The sequence below is a fragment of the Numenius arquata genome, chromosome 16, assembly GCF_964106895.1.
Source record: "Numenius arquata chromosome 16, bNumArq3.hap1.1, whole genome shotgun sequence".
In the NCBI taxonomy this organism is placed as follows: domain Eukaryota; kingdom Metazoa; phylum Chordata; class Aves; order Charadriiformes; family Scolopacidae; genus Numenius; species Numenius arquata.
Genome location: NC_133591.1, coordinates 16,337,802 through 16,354,791, shown reverse-complemented (window position 1 = coordinate 16,354,791; position 16,990 = coordinate 16,337,802). Strand labels below are relative to the sequence as shown.

Genomic DNA, 16,990 nt, shown 5'->3' with positions numbered 1-16,990 from the left:
TACAGAGCAAAGGGACATTCTGTCCTGCCCTGAGGAGGCAGATCAGGGCCTGCTTGGGTTGTGTGTTTAGGTTTGTATTTTGTTAATCAGAAGCCTTTTATACCAAAGTCTGGTTTTGCGGTTGGCGCAAGAGAACTAATTGGGATTTTGTTTTTCCTACAGATGTCGTTGTCGGGCTTTCACGTATAAAAAGTAGCTTCTTTTTGATCACTGCTCGGCTGGGTCAGTGCTCGTCAGAGCTTTCCAGCTGTGTCTGCTTGAGAAGTACCCCACGGCTGCCAGAAAGGCTCCAGACAGCTACGGAACACGGTGTTTGCTCTTAAAGACCCCAGCTGAGACTAAGGCTGCTGCTGTTGCGTTTCTGTGACCCTCCCGGGAATCCCTGTGTGTATGTGTGTGTAGCGGGAGAATGAAAAAATCTCTGGGAGTCTTTGCGTGAAAGCTGCCTAAAGCAAGAAAAGGCAAACCTGACGTCAAAAATTTGGGAGAGAAAGGGATGAGCTACCGAGGGATGGTCATTAGGCACCAGAGCTAACGCTGACTTGAGAGGCCCGGGCAGAGTCCAGTCCCCTTTGACAGCAGTGGCAAGCCCTGCCACAAGGCAAAAGCCAACTCCTCTGGGGCTGTGGGCTCCTGCCGGACCCCCTGGGGCACTCCGAGCCCCCAACGACAGCTGCCTCTGAAGCGCAGCAGCGGCAGAGCCGCCGGTGGCCGCGGGGAGCCGGGGCGAAAGGAGCTCGGCCGGGCCCCGTCCGGCTCCCGTCGGCCGGGCTCGGCTCCAGCCTTCTCCCGGCCCGGCCCCGCCTGAGGTAAGGTCGGGCGGCGGGCGCGGCGGGGGCTTCCGGGGCCTCCCGGCGGTCGCCAGCGCCGGGGCTGCCCGGGGGCCTCGGGGCCGGCGGCGGGGCTGAGGAGGCGGCGGCATCTCCCCTCGGCGCCGGCCCCCGGGCTCTCCCTCCGCCCCGGGACTGCGGGGGCCGCAGGCGCTGGGGGGGCGGCGGGGCGAGGCGTTTCTCCGGGCTGTACCCGCGGGGGCTGCGGGGGACGCCACAGCCGGGTGGTCCCTGAGGGCCGGGGTCGGTCCTGGGCTGCCACACGGCCCTGCCGGGGCCTCGTCGACATCCCCCGGGGCGAGAGGCCTTGTCGGCCTCGAGGACGTTGGTGGGGACATCGCCGGAGCAGTGTGGCTGGAGGCGGGTGGCCGTCGGCTGGAAGTCTGTCCTCGAATCCTGCTCAAAACCGCTCTGCTTTATTGGAAATGACACCTGAATCCGCGATTTTCTGGCTGGTGGGAGGCCTGTTCTCCCTGCAGATGAGGAATCCCTGCTCACCATCCTTTCTTCTGGTAGGACAGCGTGAGATCTGGTGAAGGCTTTTAGTCGTTGACTTTTGACTCTCCTGCTCCCCTAGGCTACATCCAGGAAGGAGGAAAGATGTCACTGAAACCATTTACCTATCCCTTGCCTGAAACAAGGTTCCTTCATGCAGGCGGGCTTGTGTACAAATTTAAAATCCGGTACGGCAACTTCAGCAGGTAAGTGTGGGAAAGGCACAGTCAGCCTGGGTGCGATGGCTGCGTGTTGCAGTGAGTGAATACGAGACACAAAACTCAGGTTTGGGGGCTCCTCTGTCCTGCCTTCTTCCACTAACTATGAAAGCGGTCGCTTAAAAGTCGCTGCTGCACTCGCACAGGCTGAACGTTGGCCTGAGAGACTAATTTGAGCTGTATAAAATGCTCCTGTGTCACTGCCACGTCTGGGTTTTGTGCTTCAGTGGAACGAGAGGCTGTTTTTACTGATAGCGTTTTATGATTTTGTAAGTGTTTACTTGAGAAGCTCTAGAGCCTTTGTTACGGTTTAACCCCAGCCAACAGCTAAGCCCCACGTGGCCACTTGCTCAGTGTCCCGCAGTGGGGTGAGGGAGAGAATCAGAAGGGTGGAAGTAAGGATAAAGTGGGTTGAGATAAAGACAGTTTAATAAGTAAAGCAAAAGCCGTGTGCACAAACGAAATCGGGAAGTCCTTCGGTGCTTCCCATCAGCAGGCGGGTGTTTAATCTCCAGGAAAGCCGGGCTCCGTCACACCTAAGAGTTACTTGGGAAGACAAATGTCCACACTCCAGACCTAAAAGAAAATAACCCTCCCTCCTCCCCACCCCCTCACACTCCCCCCAACCGACGAGTCCCCGGCAGTCAGAGAGCAGGTCTGACACCCTTGGCGTGAGACCCTGGGTGGTGCCTTGCTTTCTTCCATTCTTTCCACCCTCGTCTCCTCATCGCCGTGGCAATGTCCCCTCCTGAATTGTGTTTCCCTGCTGATTGCTGAAGACTTCGTGACCACAGCCTAATTCTTGGGTGGGTGATGTCTGTCGTGCTGTGCTGTGTAATTCCTGTCATTGACTTGCTCTTTATCAAGCAAGGAGAGAGCCTTTCCGAAGAGGAAGGCAAGTTCTCGTCTCTGCTGGAGTTCTGGCTGGGGACCCTGAATGTGGAGGATGTGAGAATGGCTGCCTCCCAGGGCATATACCAGAGAATACTCGCATGCCATAATTCCTTACGCTCCACTGTATTTACTTATTTCCAAGTAACAGTTATGTGATTTGTTTGCTTTTTGATGGATTTGGATTTTCCTTAAGGCCTTCTCTCTCCCTCTGCATTTTGTTGTTGGCCGATACCTTGCAGCAAACAAGTTGGAGAAGCCAGCTTACAAAAGACGTGCAGAGTTTGCTGCAGGCAATACACAGCTCCCAGCATCACAGGGCTTAGCTCCAGTGCTGTGAAGGCCCGTTCCTCGGCAGGTTTGCACCGTGGAGGGGATTAAGAGACGTGTCCTGCTGGTTCCTTCTTGTAGGCCCTTGAGTGGAATGGCATCGCCATAGGCTGGAAGACAGGTACTGGTTTGAGGGCACCTGGTCAACAACCCTGTCCTAAAGGTTGCTGAGGATGGACTGAAAAGATCTGATCTCCTCACACAAAATATAAAGGGGCAGAAAACCAAAGAGAAACAGTCCTCGTGGAATAATGGATATCTTTTACAAGCAATAAATTGGGAGTTCATCTGTCTGCAAAGTATTTTCTCTGTGCAATGGGAATTGTAGGTGTTTAAACTCTTTACAAGGACTGTCGCTCCGTTGCTCTTTGACTGGGCTGGGATGAACTCTCTCTGTTTGTTTCACAGCGCTCCTGATCTCAACACCACCGACAGTGCTGTCCAGGAGCTAGAGGTAGGTGAGGGAGCAGGTCCCTGGGACCTTCTCTGAATGTTGAGCTAAGCAAGTCTTATGTTTGTTATGGGACTGAGGACATTTTGTCAAATGCAGCGTTTCAAGTGAGAGTAATGGGGAACTTCTCTGGAGAGTACGAGGGTGAAAAAAATGACATAAATGAAAAATGCCATCAACAGGCAGCATTAATGTAGAAAAGTAAGGTTTTTATTTGAAGTATTTCAAAGAAGCTACTGACTGTTAAAATTGGACCCATGGAGCTGCCTATTTGTCGAGCTGGTTGCACCCCGTTCCTTTCCGATTCCTGCTCAGGTTCATCCTGCAGCAGCACTTTCCCACGGTTCGGCTCTCAGCCCCAGACCTGGCCAGTGCTTTTAGCTTCTCAGGCCAGACGAGCTGTCACTCCCTCCTGTTGGTTCAGGAGCTGCGGTGCTGCTGGTGAGCGAGCCTGGCAGCAGCTCATCTACCGCTCGATTGCACATGCTTCCCTCCCAACTGAGGAGCCACTGGAACCAGTGGACGTGCTTTGAATGATGCCAGTACTTGGTGACCACTGATGAGCCCTGTTGGCGTCATCTTCTTCCTGAGACAGACGAAAGTCCCTGCCATTCCTGAGGAAATGAGACAAATATACTGCCTGCTTCAGAATGCTTCCTTACTTAATTTTAAGAAAAATCTTCAGCGTACAGTAATAGCATTATAAATATTATTGAAGAAAATGTGCTGACTTTAATTGATACAAAAAATTATAATTTAATTTTTTTTCTTTTTCACTTTTGAAAATATTGAAAGGTATTACTAGAAAAAGTTTCCCATTTGTAAAGCAGGAGTGAGTTGGGGCCGAATTGCAGTTCCCTTGTAACTGAATTGAGTCAATATGCAGAAAAAGAGGAATATGTTTATTTTCGAAGCAGGTCAATGCTACCTGTGTTTTGCTGGCAAAAAGGAGACTTCTTAAGTGTAAAACTTCTTAAATTTCAAAGCACACTTTCCCTCTTCATAGTGATGCTTCTGTGTTACTTCAAGATTAAGATATTAATTCACTTCAATGTCTGTGAGTCTGTGAGTGCAGCGCACTCTGGGTGATGGGAGGGAGTGCGGAGAAGAAGGGGAGGAGGAAAAGCAAAATATCTAGAACCTGCTCTTCCACGAGTCGTGCAAACTGTAAAGTAATTTTAAATTTTCCCCACGCCTTGAAACTGTACTTCACAGTCGAATTGTGGCTATATTGCTAATACTCTTCCTTTGTTTCTTTCTCTGGCCTCTCCAGGAAGCGATTCGAGTAATCCTTGGAAATCTTGATGACTTACATCCATTTTCTACAGACCACTTCACCATTTTCCCGTGTATCCTGTCTTTCCTACCTGTAAAAGAGAATTGCAAGACAAAGGGCGTTGCTTAATTCAACATTCGTGCCTGGTAGTGTGCAGATCTTTAGCTGGAGTGTGAAGCCTTTGCGCTTTGCAGTTTTACGTCAGCTGAAGATCCTCCTCAGGTGTTGCCTTCACTTGAGAACTGATGTGAAAAGAGAGTTTTGCAGTGTTTTGAGCTGAGTGCCTCTGTGTTCCGAATCAGATTTAGCCACAGAAAATGAACACGTGTATCTAAAGGGACAGGAATCCCACCTAATGTGATTGCAAGCAAAGCTCGTGCATTTCTTGAAAAGGCTGATAAAATGTCAAATGCTCTTTGCAGTCTCAGCAACGTTGGCCACAAGTCGAGAAGACGGCAGTAGTTTTCTCATAAGGTACGTTAGGATTAAATATCGTAGTTGCTGTAAAGGGTTCAAAAGAAGTTACTGTCATGAGGCTCTTGTTGAAGAGAAAAGTAAGTTGGTTGAATGAGACGCCTTTTCGGTCCTAAGGGGTGTCAATTTGGGAATCAGATCAGGCCCTTTGGTATCCCCTCCCGTGGTTCTGGGTGCCCAGGAGTAATGAACATCTGGGTGTTTCCTCCTCCAAGGCATTCCCTTCCAGTCCTGGAAGATGGCCCCATTGCCACACTTTATAAAAGCAGGCAAGAACGAGGTCATCCTCTTTCTCTGTCAGAAGGTGATGAGAGCAACTTACTCCTGTTCCTGCCAGGAAGAGAAGGTGGCCGAGAGCATCGTCAGACGGGAAGCACCAAAACAAATGTTGGGCTTGTTGGTTTGCTTCACTAAAGCTCAGCCAGTTTTGCCTGCGTGCTTGAGGAGAGTTTGATTCATGGACTTGTATTTCTAGAACTCGAAAATCCATCCCCGTGCTTGGCCAGCACTGGGCCCTGGTGAGAACTGCGAGCTCAGAGGCCTGGTGTGATGAGTTGTCCTGCAGCCTGTGTGTCAGGCTCCTTGCTGGGGCATAACTCTTAGTTACTCACAAGCTGTGGGTGAGTGGGAGCTCTGGGAGAGGGTCACCGGGATGAGTGTTTCTTGTAATGTGTCACTAGTGGTTTTTCATACGGTTCTTACTGATGGATTGTATGTGCTGCCTTACACGCACATGCCAGGTGGTGTGACTTGTGAAGCCTTACCAGAAGACATCGTCAGGGCGCCTGCTCCTTTGAAACGTTAGTGCTGTGTTCTTAAGCCTTAGCATCGTTCTCAGATTGGAGTAAATGGGAGAGGGTATCGAAGATGAGATTCAAACATGAGAATGTCCATCTTGTGCCTTATCCCTACGTTTGCACTATGTATCTAGAACTCAACTCATTCCAGCAGAACGTATCTTGTGGTAAGTCACTATGGTTATGTTTGGATAATTTCTGGAAACATCTGTCATCTGTGTCTTGCTTTTCCCTTTCCTTTCATCTACCGTGTCTTTGAGTTGGAGGGAGCAAACCTGTGTGCAGCGTGGCTGTGCTGTGGATTTGAGAGAGAGCAGAACAGCGTGTTCTCTTTTGTCCTGTATTGCCCTTCTAAAATTTCCTGAATCTCTCTGCCTTTTCTACCCCTGCTGACTCTTCAGCTAGTATTTTTATGAAGCTGTGCCCAGCAGCTCCCAGCCTTTGTTCTGTAATGCCAGTAGCTGGGCTGGAGCCAGTACGTGTGTATGGGCTGCATGTTTTTCTTCCTTGTGCTTGACCACGTTTGTTGACATTGAACTTCACGCTCTTTGTTTCTGTTGTCCTAAAGAAAGAATGCATTTTTTTTTCTAAATAATGATAGTCATAATGGTAATAATGATTAGCAAATGTTGTCGCCTCACTAGTGTCTCGTTTTCCAGGTTTTCGGTGAATTCCCTGAGCAGCCTCAGGCCCCAGCTGAGACCTCTGTGGGACACCACATTTAACCTCCTCTGTTGTGAAAACCGAGTGTTATTCTTACTGTTTCCTGTTCTGATTATTGGTCCCTGTGAAAAGCTGCTGGTTTTTCTTGTGACTGCTTAGTGCAGATATTGTGGTCTCCTTTGTAAAATGGAGAAGCGGTCATTCCTTGGTCTCCCCCATTTGCTCGCGTGTAGCAGCCCCTGTCAAAGATACCATCTTTGGATGTAAAAATTCCTAAAGGTGGAGAATTCAGTCACTTCCCTGTACACCTTGCTCCAGTATTGAATCGCACTCTGCAATGGTTGTACATTTCTGTTCTAAAATTATGCACAGCATAATGTGCTATTACTTTCAGGCACTGGTGTTTCTAGTTTCTGTTGGCAGGGATTTTCCTTCAGGAAGATACGTATGGATGCCATGCACCAGAGGTTGGCTGGCCAATATTCTGGGGAGTCCATGCTCAGGCTGTCCTTGTGTCTTCCCTCTGGTGCCTAAAATACAGTGATGCCAACAGTTCTTCATTCCTTCTTCTCTTCTGAAGACTCCTTTAATTCTTCAAGAAAAGCAACTGTCCCCATCCCATTGACATGGGGTATTCCCAGCCAGGAATTCTAATTGTGAAAGAGCTGCGTTTGCGGTTTTTCAGTGTCAATATATCATATGCAAGTCCAGCATGGTTTCTGAGGAGTTTATCTTGTTTGCCAAAAGTGAGGTGCAATGCAAAAATGTACTTTTAAGTTGGTTAAAGAAAGTCCAGTCACCAAATATTCACCAAATTTTATAATACTTCTGTTACAGGTAAAGAAGTAAACAAGGGCAGTGATGAACTTGTAAGTTTTTTATGTGTTTTTTGTTTGGGTTTTTTTGGTGTTTTTTTTTTTTTTTTTTTTAAAGTTATATTCTAAATAGTGTGGAGAAGCAGAATAGAGATCCAGGCAATGCTCTAGTTCTCCTTTTTCTGGGTGTCAGTCAGGCATTGTGAGGTGGCACTGAATTCTCACCTGTAACCATCCAAGCTGGGAGAAATCATCCTGTTGGTTCCATCAGCCTTTGAATGAAGTCCTGCCTGAGGAGCCGAGGGCCCTGGTGGCTGCAGTGAAATGTGTTTTCTACAACTCTGAGCCGAGCTGTCAAATGGTTTCTTCACTGTGAGAGTCTGTAGGAGGAGGTCAATATGGCTGAATCATTAAGTAGTTTCCTTGGTGCTGTGTCGTAAACAACAAAGTTAAGCTTCTTTGGAAAGTTTTTGTTTAATGAGAGCTCCGGGTAGGTTTGTTTTTGATCCGAGTGTCTAAAAATGGAGTGAATTAGTGAATATGTCCTGTGCAAATTCCCCAAAAGAAACTCCTGCTCTCTCTGCTAGCATTACATTCCTGCTAAAGGCATTCCTCGGCCCTCCTCTGAAGATGGAGCAAACAGTGTGTTCTGGCAAGCAGTATTTCTTGTTGAGAACTGTTGAGCATAATTCTCTGGATGGCCTCAGTGCTCATCTTCTGTTTGAATAAGGCAGAAGCGTTTTTTTGGTCTTTATTGTATAAACATGAACAATTTTGCAAAATAGGAATGTATATTAACTCTGGATTTTTTTTTTAAACTAGAAAAGTCAAAATCAAATGTTATCAATACCAAGTTTGCAATGTTTTGAAGGTCAAGAGAAGCAATGAAGCATCAGAAAGTCCTGCAGTGGAAGAAAAGGTGAAGAGGAGAAGAGTGGAAGTCGGAGCAGAGACCTCATGCCCGCGGTTGGGTACGGACAGGTCAGTTGGCTACAAAATAGACTTCTAGGGCACATACCAGAATTTTTAATGTCTCTTGTACCTTCCTCCGGTTTCATGCCTGGGTGATCCCTTGCCCCATTTGTCTTCTTCCTTCTCTTCCATAGGTGACAGGACCTAAGCAGCATTGCCCGTGTTTGGAGAAAGTTGTCCCGTGCTTTCAGGCTCCTGTGCCGTTAACTAGGGGTCTCCCTATTGATCTCCTTTGTGTTCACGTTCTCTGTAGAATCACAGTGGGGTGAGACCTCAGCAGGGTGACAAAGCAGGGCACTGGCTCACGCACCTGAGCTGGGGGTGGGAGGGAAGAACTGGGAGCAGTTTTCCAGCTGAAGGCCAGTCTGTTCCTCTGGGTCGGCTGGTGAATGCTGCCTCACCGCTTGAGGCTGAGGTCCCTCTCTGGGCATTTCACAGAATCACTGCGGTAGGATGGGACCTTTGAGATCATTGAGTCCAACCCCTCCTGCTTGATGGGGAGGGGTTGCACACAGAGCACGTTGCCCAGGATGTGTCCCTTCAGGTGGACTCCAAGGGTGGAGATGCCACAATTTCTGTAGGCCGTTTCTGGTTGCCGTTCTTGACCACAGTTGCAGTCAGAAAGTTTTTTCTTGTGTTCAGATTTCATTTCATGTTTTGCAATTTGTGCCCTTTGCCTCTTGTCCTGCCAGAAGGCGCTGTTGAAGAGAGCCTGTCTCCTTCTTCTTTCTTCCCTCCCATCTGGTATATGTTGATGAGATCCCCTCTGAGCCTTCTCCAGGCTGAACAATCCCAGCTCTTCCAACGTCTCCACATATGAAAAGCGCTCCTGTCCCTTCATCATCTTTGTTGCCCGTTGCTGGGCTCACCCCACTGAGTACCCGTCTTGTCCTGGGGAGCCCTGTCTGGACGGAGCCCACAGAGGGGAAGGAGCCTGAGCAGAGGGGAAGGATCACCTCCCTCGAGCTGCTGGCGAAACTCTTCCTAATGCACCCCAGGGGCTTGTTGGCCGCCCTCAGCACGAGGGCGCAATGCCGGCTCATGCTGGCTGACTTCAGGCTGAGTTCTCGATCACCTTCCAGAGGCAGGCCCATCGTTAGTTATAGTGTAGCTGGAGTGTAGCTTTAAAAAAAGACAATTTGTGTCTGTACTTAACATTCACAGGTATCTGGCAGAGAGTCCCAGATCCGGTGGTGTGATCGGATGATCACCTTCCCCCTTCCATGGCGATGGACAGACCATGTCAAATCATCTCCTTTGGTGCCTTAGATTCTTCCCACTCCCCAAGTGTATTTCATGCAGAGATTAGAACGGGAGAAGCCTGAAGCCTTTTTCTGCTCATATAAATGTAGTCCTTAATTTCCGTCTCTCCCATCAGTTTCTAGTCACAATAAAACTTGTGGAAATGGGTGAAGAATGAGACCAGGATCCAGAATGCTTTCTAATCTGTTTTTGCCAAGACATGGGTTGTAGATGCCTAAAATATAAGGCCATAAAAGGCTCTTTCATGATCCAGTTTGGCAGTCATCACCTCTTGATCTTTTTTTCTGTTTGGACAAGCTGTTTTGCTCACAGTTCCTCACGGGGCATTTGGATTCGTGTTTTCTTGGGGTACTATTGAGAGCTGAGCTCTCCAAATCTCCAGGTGTCCCTCCCCAGTGACACCGATCAGGACAATTTTGTGTGCAAATCAGGGTTGGTTTTCCCCACGTGGGTCACTTTGTACCTCTCTGTACAGAGTTTCCTCTGCCATGTTATTGCTCCGTGACCGAGTCTTGTAAGATCTTTCTGTGGTTCTTTGCGCCCTGCCCTTCTCTTTGTGTCAGTAACCTTATAGGATTTGCAGCTTTCTCAGTTTGCTGCCCATCCCCCTTTCCAGGTCATGTAATGCTTTTTTTCTCCTCTTTAACTGCTTATTGGTTTTACTAGAAAAGCAGAAAGCCTGATACTGGAATGAGTGCCTATTTTTGTTTTTGAAATGAGACTTTAAAGCATGAGAACAAATATAGATTAAGAGTATCTATGTTGTTGGCTAGAGGTACTAAAACCCTGATTTCTAATAAAATACTCGGAGTAGCCATTTACGAGATTGCTTCCTTTTTGTGACTTCTTGTAAACTCAGTTCTTCCTTCTCTGACCTCTTTTTAGAACCGGAACCGACTGTGTTCACCATATGAGTAAAGCAAAGCATGGATGTGAAATGGTAAGCTACAGAATATTCAGAAAGAGATAACAGTATCTGTTTAGTCCTAAATTCTTAAAGCGGCAAGGATAAAAATGCCTTCATGTAGGTTTTTTCTCCTTATCACCTGCATCGCCTGCATGGAGGCATTTGTGATTCCTGACTTAGCCAAGGGATGAATTTTCCTGGGAGACGACACGAGCTTTTCTGACTGTTGAGCTCTGAACTGTAGGGGTGAGCTCAGACTCCTGGAGATGAACCCGAAGGATGCCCTGCCTTGTCTTCAAGACTCCAGTCCTCTTTTCCCTCCCATGCCCATTTGTGCAGAACTCCCTGGAGGGCCAACGGTGGGTGCTGACACCTTGGCATTGGCTCCAGCGTGAGTATTTGCCACTCCCCACCAGTGTCCTTTCTTGGTGCTGATGGCCTTGCAGCATCTCCCTCTTCTTGAAACAGCCTCTTCTCACTGTGGCATCGGAAGGCAGATTTACAACAGGATTGTTCCAGAGGGATTGTCACTTGCTTTCTAAACCCATTGTTCTCCAGAGACCTTGTCAGGAGGGAAAGATTCTTTCTCTTTTAGCTCACAGCTAAAGGCTGCTCTGACAGAGCTGCTGTTGGGCACAGCCTTTGGGAAACGGGGTCTTCACTGACACCCCTGTTCTCCTGCTCCTGGCTGTTGCCCATCCTCCCAAATGTCCCAGTGTGTTTCATCCGTTTTCTGGACACTGATGCCCATTCTAATTTAGTTCAAATCCCTGCCACAGTCTCACCTTCCTGGCCTTTTTCCTGCTCCAGCTCTTCAGAGAGAGGATTTTACGAGAAGGCAAACTCATTCCTCTTGGGTTTGTCCACAAAGGAAGTTTCCTGGTGGTATATAAGGAACAACTTCTTCTCCCCCTGTTCCTTGGGAGGTGAACAGTTGCATCAAATACCTGGGTTTCTGCGTGTTTCTGCATGATGACGTACTGCCCCCATTTCAGGAACCTTCTGGACCTCTCCACAACTGGCTGAGCCTTTACGCAAATGCCATGTGTGGGCTTGCTTGAAATCTCAGGTGGCCAAGCCATACTGCCTGCTTGCTCCTGGAGATCTGGTTCCAAAGGTCCAACCGCAGCATAATTGATCTGCAGGGATTCACTGCAGATACAATGGCCTGCGATTTCAGGTGCTACTAGTTGCATGGTTACCTTCAGCCTGCCCAGATAAACTCCTGTATTGAAACGGCCCTCACTTTGTTGTAAGCCCAAAACTTCCTTTCAGAAGAGGGTTTTTTATCGGGTTTGTTGGATTTTCAAGAGAGGAAGGAGACTGCCTGGTAACTCCTCAGGAGCATTCAGTACAGAAGAACTTCTCTCAAACGAGTAGGCTTCTTTGTCTCTAAAACCTGTATCCCTTTTTTCCCCCCTCAGCTTACCTTTGCAGGATTAGTGGCAGGTCTCTACGCGTGCCCTTTCTGGCTTCTTTCCTCAGGTGCCCCAAATGCACTTTTGGTGGGATAAGGGTCATCCTCTGAAAGATGCTTTTTGATATTCCACTTTGCTGTAGCCACTGTCTCCAGAATGCCTCTGCTCCTTGGACAGTGCCTGAGTTTCCCAAACATTAGAGTCGTCGAAAGCTGGAGCTCTAGGTGAGCGTGTTGGACGCTGAGAAACAATGTGGCAGGTGGCAGACTTCACCGATACCTCATATTGTGCTAACTAATGTGGGAGGACATCCTGAGCTCTTTCCAGGTAAACTATGGAACTATGAAGAATGACTCGTCAGCTCAGCAAATACCAATTAAGGTGAGAAGAACCTGCTCCAGAACAGATGCTTGTGCCACCTTGACTTGTACCTGAAATTTGCACTAGTCAGGGCACTGTTACGCTGAGAGGGATGTCCAGACACAAACTGTTGTGTTTATGAATACCAGAGCAGGTATCACGAGTGCCACCTGAAGTCATGGGCAGATGACCCTTCCCTTACATGCGTTTTTTTTGGGAGATTAGAGCCAGGTGCTTCTGTGACATGCTTTCCATTTGGTGTGCTTTCCATTTGCTTTCTTTTAGTTTTCAGGATCAGAAGAAAGATTATGTTTAGGAAAAACCATATGCACAGCTCCTGTGCTTCCTCAGGATTCTTCTGATCATTCCTCTAGGGCTCTTGTTCACTTTATCAGCAGCGTATGACTTTGGATCCAGATCCGCCTGGTGTTTTAGAAGGCATCTCAAAAAGGGAAGGGTCTCGTTAAACATGAAGGAAATCTGTCTACTTAGTACCCATAGGACTGACATTACAACGTGGTCACTCAATCCAGAAGGAGGAGCGTGGAAGTGCCGCAGTCACACGGCTGTTAAGTAGATTGCGTTTTCAGCTCCATCCAAACACCTTCTCGGCCTGTGATCTGGACAGCAGGTTGTCTGGTCAGGATGAGCGGTGTGGAGCCTACACAGCTTCCCACTTACCGAGGGCACCAGGAGCGGCCAAAGAAAGAGAAAAGAGAACTGAGAGACGCTCAGACTGTCACTGCAGATAATTTTCCTAACTTAGTTAATGCTCTGAGACTAAACTGCAAAGATCTCGGGCCATCTACAGTCCGGAATTTTGCGTGAACCTGAGCTTAGTGTAAGAGAAACACCATCAGGGAGTGGATCAGTTCTTCTCTTACCTTCTCTCTATGACAAAGTTGGTTTATTCTCTCTCAAAGCTTACACGCCGATTTTGTTGTTTGTGGTCCTTTGTATTGCTGATAGCGTTCCTCATGGGTATCCCTGGCTCACCTCTTGCTTCTGGCACTTTTCACTTTTGTCCCTTCCCACTTACTCCATTTCCTGTGCCCGTGCCTTAGCAGGCCTGATGTTTAGGGGCCTGTATTGCCCAGTGGCTGTCATTTCCCGCAGCACCTCTGTGTGTTTTGTTAAAATCTCTGTCTATGGCATAGCTGCTGCTGTTCTTTCACTATCTGCTATGTTAAAGTCTACTCAATGAATTGCAGCTTTATTTTGGGCTTGGGAATGTCCTGAGGAGGGCGAGGTAGAAATCGATTGGTGAAGAAAGTCCTCCTAGTAGCGGGAAAAGAAATGAAAATCACAGAACAAGAGAGTAGACCTTGCCTTTTAGTTCTTAGAGCAAGCAAACAAGGAAAAATCTCCTGCGCAACAGAATTTTACACGGTGTGACGGTTCTTGGTTTCCTTTTCCTTTCAGAATTCCTCCAAAGAAAAGGAGCATGAGTTTAGTCCAGCATCCCTTAGCGTGGGCTGTAAGCAAGAGAGTTTCTGTAAGTAAGGAATTCCTGTCTCGTTCCATTCAAATTGGTCCTATCGCCTCCAAAGCTGTAAGGATGACGTCGGTGTTAGTTTTCCTTTTAAAATTGTGTTTGGTATTTTCCAGCATGTGAGATTAGGCATTAGAACCACCGTAAAGTGGTAGGTCAGCAATGACTTTGGCTGAGACTCTTTTCCGCGTAACACGTTCTCGCCCACGGAGCGAGGCTGAGATGGGAGCCCACCTCCAAACCAGTCTGCATGGGGATGGCGGTAACACCTCCCAGGGTCATGGCCCTCGGAGCCTGGCCCCCCCTCTCAGCATCGAGGTCTGCCGTCGGTACGCAGGGAGTGTGGAGAGAGCCAGCTTGTGGTTTTGTTCTTCTGTTCCTTATAGGGGGTCCTGGGGAATCTGACCTTGAACAGAAACCAGCAACCGCCCAGGCTGAGGGTGCAACGCAGCTACTGCAGCGAAGGGACCCAACGGTGAACAAAGGAAGCACAGAGTCCGAAGGAAGAGGTGTCTCAAAGTTCTGGAGAAGGTACTGACCCTGCAGCTTTGAGCAGATGCAGGCATGGCTGTGTGCGAGCCTGTGTCTGGTTCTGGCAGTTCAGGTGATTCTACATGAGCTTGAAAAACGGCCACCTCTTTTCTGTGGTTAAACCAAAGTCTCCCAGGGCAAAGGAACCTTCAGGGATGTCCTGTGGTAAGGGGCAACGTTCCCAATAAATGCTCCTCTTGTGAATTGCCTTTGGGAAAAAACCTCCCCACGGGAGGGTTCCTGATCCCAGTCCCAGCCCCCATCCAGTGGGGCTTTTATCAGCTGAGGAGTGTCACCTCTGGCCCCATTTCTAAAGGGCTTCAACGCTCCCCTTCTAACGGGGCCTTCCCGGGATGGACCTTCAGTCCTGTCCAGGTAAGCAGGACCTTTATTTGGCAACTCAGCAACTGTGGCCTTGGTAACCTTGGCTGCCAAAGACACCCTTCGAAACTCTAATTAAAGTAGCTGTGCAGAGCGTTGCTCGGCGCTGCTGCCCGAAGGAGTGCTCTGAAGCTGTGGAGCTGTACCCGCAGGAGCGTTCTGTTCCCTGTGCAGCACACGTTGAACATCAGCAGTGACTGTTGGTTTGACTGTCGGTTTGAGTTAGTTTTGGAAGAATTAAAACTCCTTGTTAATCATAATGTGTGCCAGTGCCTTTAACGAGACCGTCGTGGCACAAGTTATTCTTTATATTTCCTCTATTTTTTCAGTCTTCCTCTGTATTACTTTGCACTGGGGTTGTGTCTTTCTGGTGGACATAAATGACCGTGAACTCTCAGAGAAACATTTGAAGTATAATGTGCTCTTTCTGTTGTTGTTTCCCCAGCATGATCTGTTCGCCACTACAGCACCTTTTTGGTGGAAAGAACTGACCTGGAAGTACTGATTGTTGTGGAAAGGTAACCTGGTAGCACGGATGTCGGGTGGTATTGTTTCTTGTGTAATTCAGCTTTTCACATTGCTTGTCTCAGCTGTTCAGTGCTTCAAATGAAATTCTACTTTGTGTACATTTTCACATTAATGTACTGAAGACATTGGGTTAGAATGTCTTTTTCTTCAAAACCTAGAGTTTTTGCAAAAAGAGCAACAAGCTTTGAGATCTTGATCCTTGAGTGTCATAAATTGGGAATGTTACATTTAGAAATCATTATATGAGATTCTAATAAAACAAGCATCAACTTGGAACTGCGTGTTGTTTTAATCATAGAATCATAGACTCACAGAAGGGTTTGGGTTGGAAGGGACCCTAAAGACCACACAGGGCCACCCCCTGCCCTGGGCAGGGACACCTCCCACCAGACCAGGTTGCTCAAAGCCCCCTCCAACCTGGCCTTGAACCCCTCCAGGGATGGGGCAGCCACAGCTTCTCTGGGCAACCTGGGCCAGGCTCTCACCACCCTCACAGCAAAGAACTTCTTCCCCACATCTCAGCTCCATCTCCCCTCTTTCAGTGCCAAACCCTTCCCCCTCCTCCTATGGCTCCCCTCCCTGACCAAAAGTCCCTCCCCAGCTTTCCTGGAGCCCCTTGAGGGACTGGAAGGGGCTCTAAGGTCTCCCCGGAGCCTTCTCTTCTCCAGGCTGAACCCCCCCAACTCTCTCAGCCTGTCCTCAGCAACCAACACCCCCAAGCCCTTCTCCTCAGGGGTACTCTCCAGCCATTCCCCCTCCAGCGTGGATTTGTGCCTGGGATTGCCCCGACCCACCTGCAGGACCTTGCACTGGGCCTTGTTGAACTCCATGAGGTTTGCACGGGCCCACCTCTCCAGCCTGTCCAGGTCCCTCTGGATGGCATCCCTTCCCTCCAGTGTGTTGACCGCTCCCCACAGCTTGGTGTCATTGGCAAACTTGCTGAGGGTGCCCTTGATCCCACTGTCCATGTGTGATGTATCTTAATCTAGCCATTGGGAATGGGATCTGCATCACCAACTGCACGCGTTTTAGCAGCTCTGTGCGTGCCATTCTTCTGAACCAGTGAGAGGTAAATTCCTAAACTTGGTTGTTTCAGTGTCATGAATTCTATTTTTCCATCACACTAATCCAGTGGCTTGTGAGCCTGCTCCTGGTTGCGTAAGTCTTGTCTTCCACCCTACTTCATAGCTTTCCCAACGGATGTCTCAGGGATGGTCTCAAACCGCTTTCTCGTGGGTCATCTTCCATAAAGCTTTGTGGAAGTTTCTGTCTGTGCTAAAACTGCTTCTCTCGCTTCAAAAAAAAAAAAAAAAAACCAGAGAAATATCGGTCCTGAAGATTCCTTCCAGGCTAACAAAAGAAACCTTGAAATCGTGCTTCCAAGTTGTTCCCACTTGTCACTGTGTGGAGTTCATTCACTGAAAACCCCAAAGGGATACAATAACATCTTGTAGATGATACTAAATGTAAGTTACATATAAAGCCTGGATGGTGAAAACTGGGCACTTTTGAAATCACAGGATGTTATCAGCTAAAAAGGCGTTGCTTCTTATTCAAAGAGCAGTTTCATCACACGGGCAGTTAAGAGGCTGGAGCATCCTGAGTCCAAACTGACCAACCAGAACATACATTTACCACACGGGCACCTGCTCAGTAGAAAAAAGTCTGTCAGGCCTAATCCGGGGCAAATATCAGTCAAAACTCTCTTGCTCCAAGGGGACAGAAAAACTTTCTTATTATGGTTGGAATTAAAACGTCGAGTTCGTGGAAAACAAAGAGTGTAAAGAGAGTTTGAATAAATGGATTTCTGGAAAAGAAATGGCACAATTAGGGAGTTGACCAAGATGCCGTCTAGGGAGCTAATAGCTTGCTGATATATGGAACATGGATTCATCCAA

At 48.2% G+C, this 16,990-nt stretch overlaps 1 protein-coding gene across 1 annotated transcript; it reads left to right on the top strand.

Moving 5' to 3' along the window:
* Positions 1-1,430: 1,430 nt before the first annotated feature.
* Positions 1,431-15,055, top strand: LOC141472389 (membrane-anchored junction protein-like). The gene is made up of 10 exons (XM_074159411.1): positions 1,431-1,531; positions 3,173-3,218; positions 4,489-4,564; positions 5,804-5,929; positions 7,263-7,294; positions 8,112-8,221; positions 10,361-10,415; positions 13,583-13,655; positions 14,039-14,183; positions 15,010-15,055. The coding sequence occupies exons 1-10, from the start codon at positions 1,431-1,433 to the stop codon at positions 15,053-15,055; spliced, it is 810 nt and encodes a 269-aa protein (XP_074015512.1).
* Positions 15,056-16,990: the final 1,935 nt, after the last annotated feature.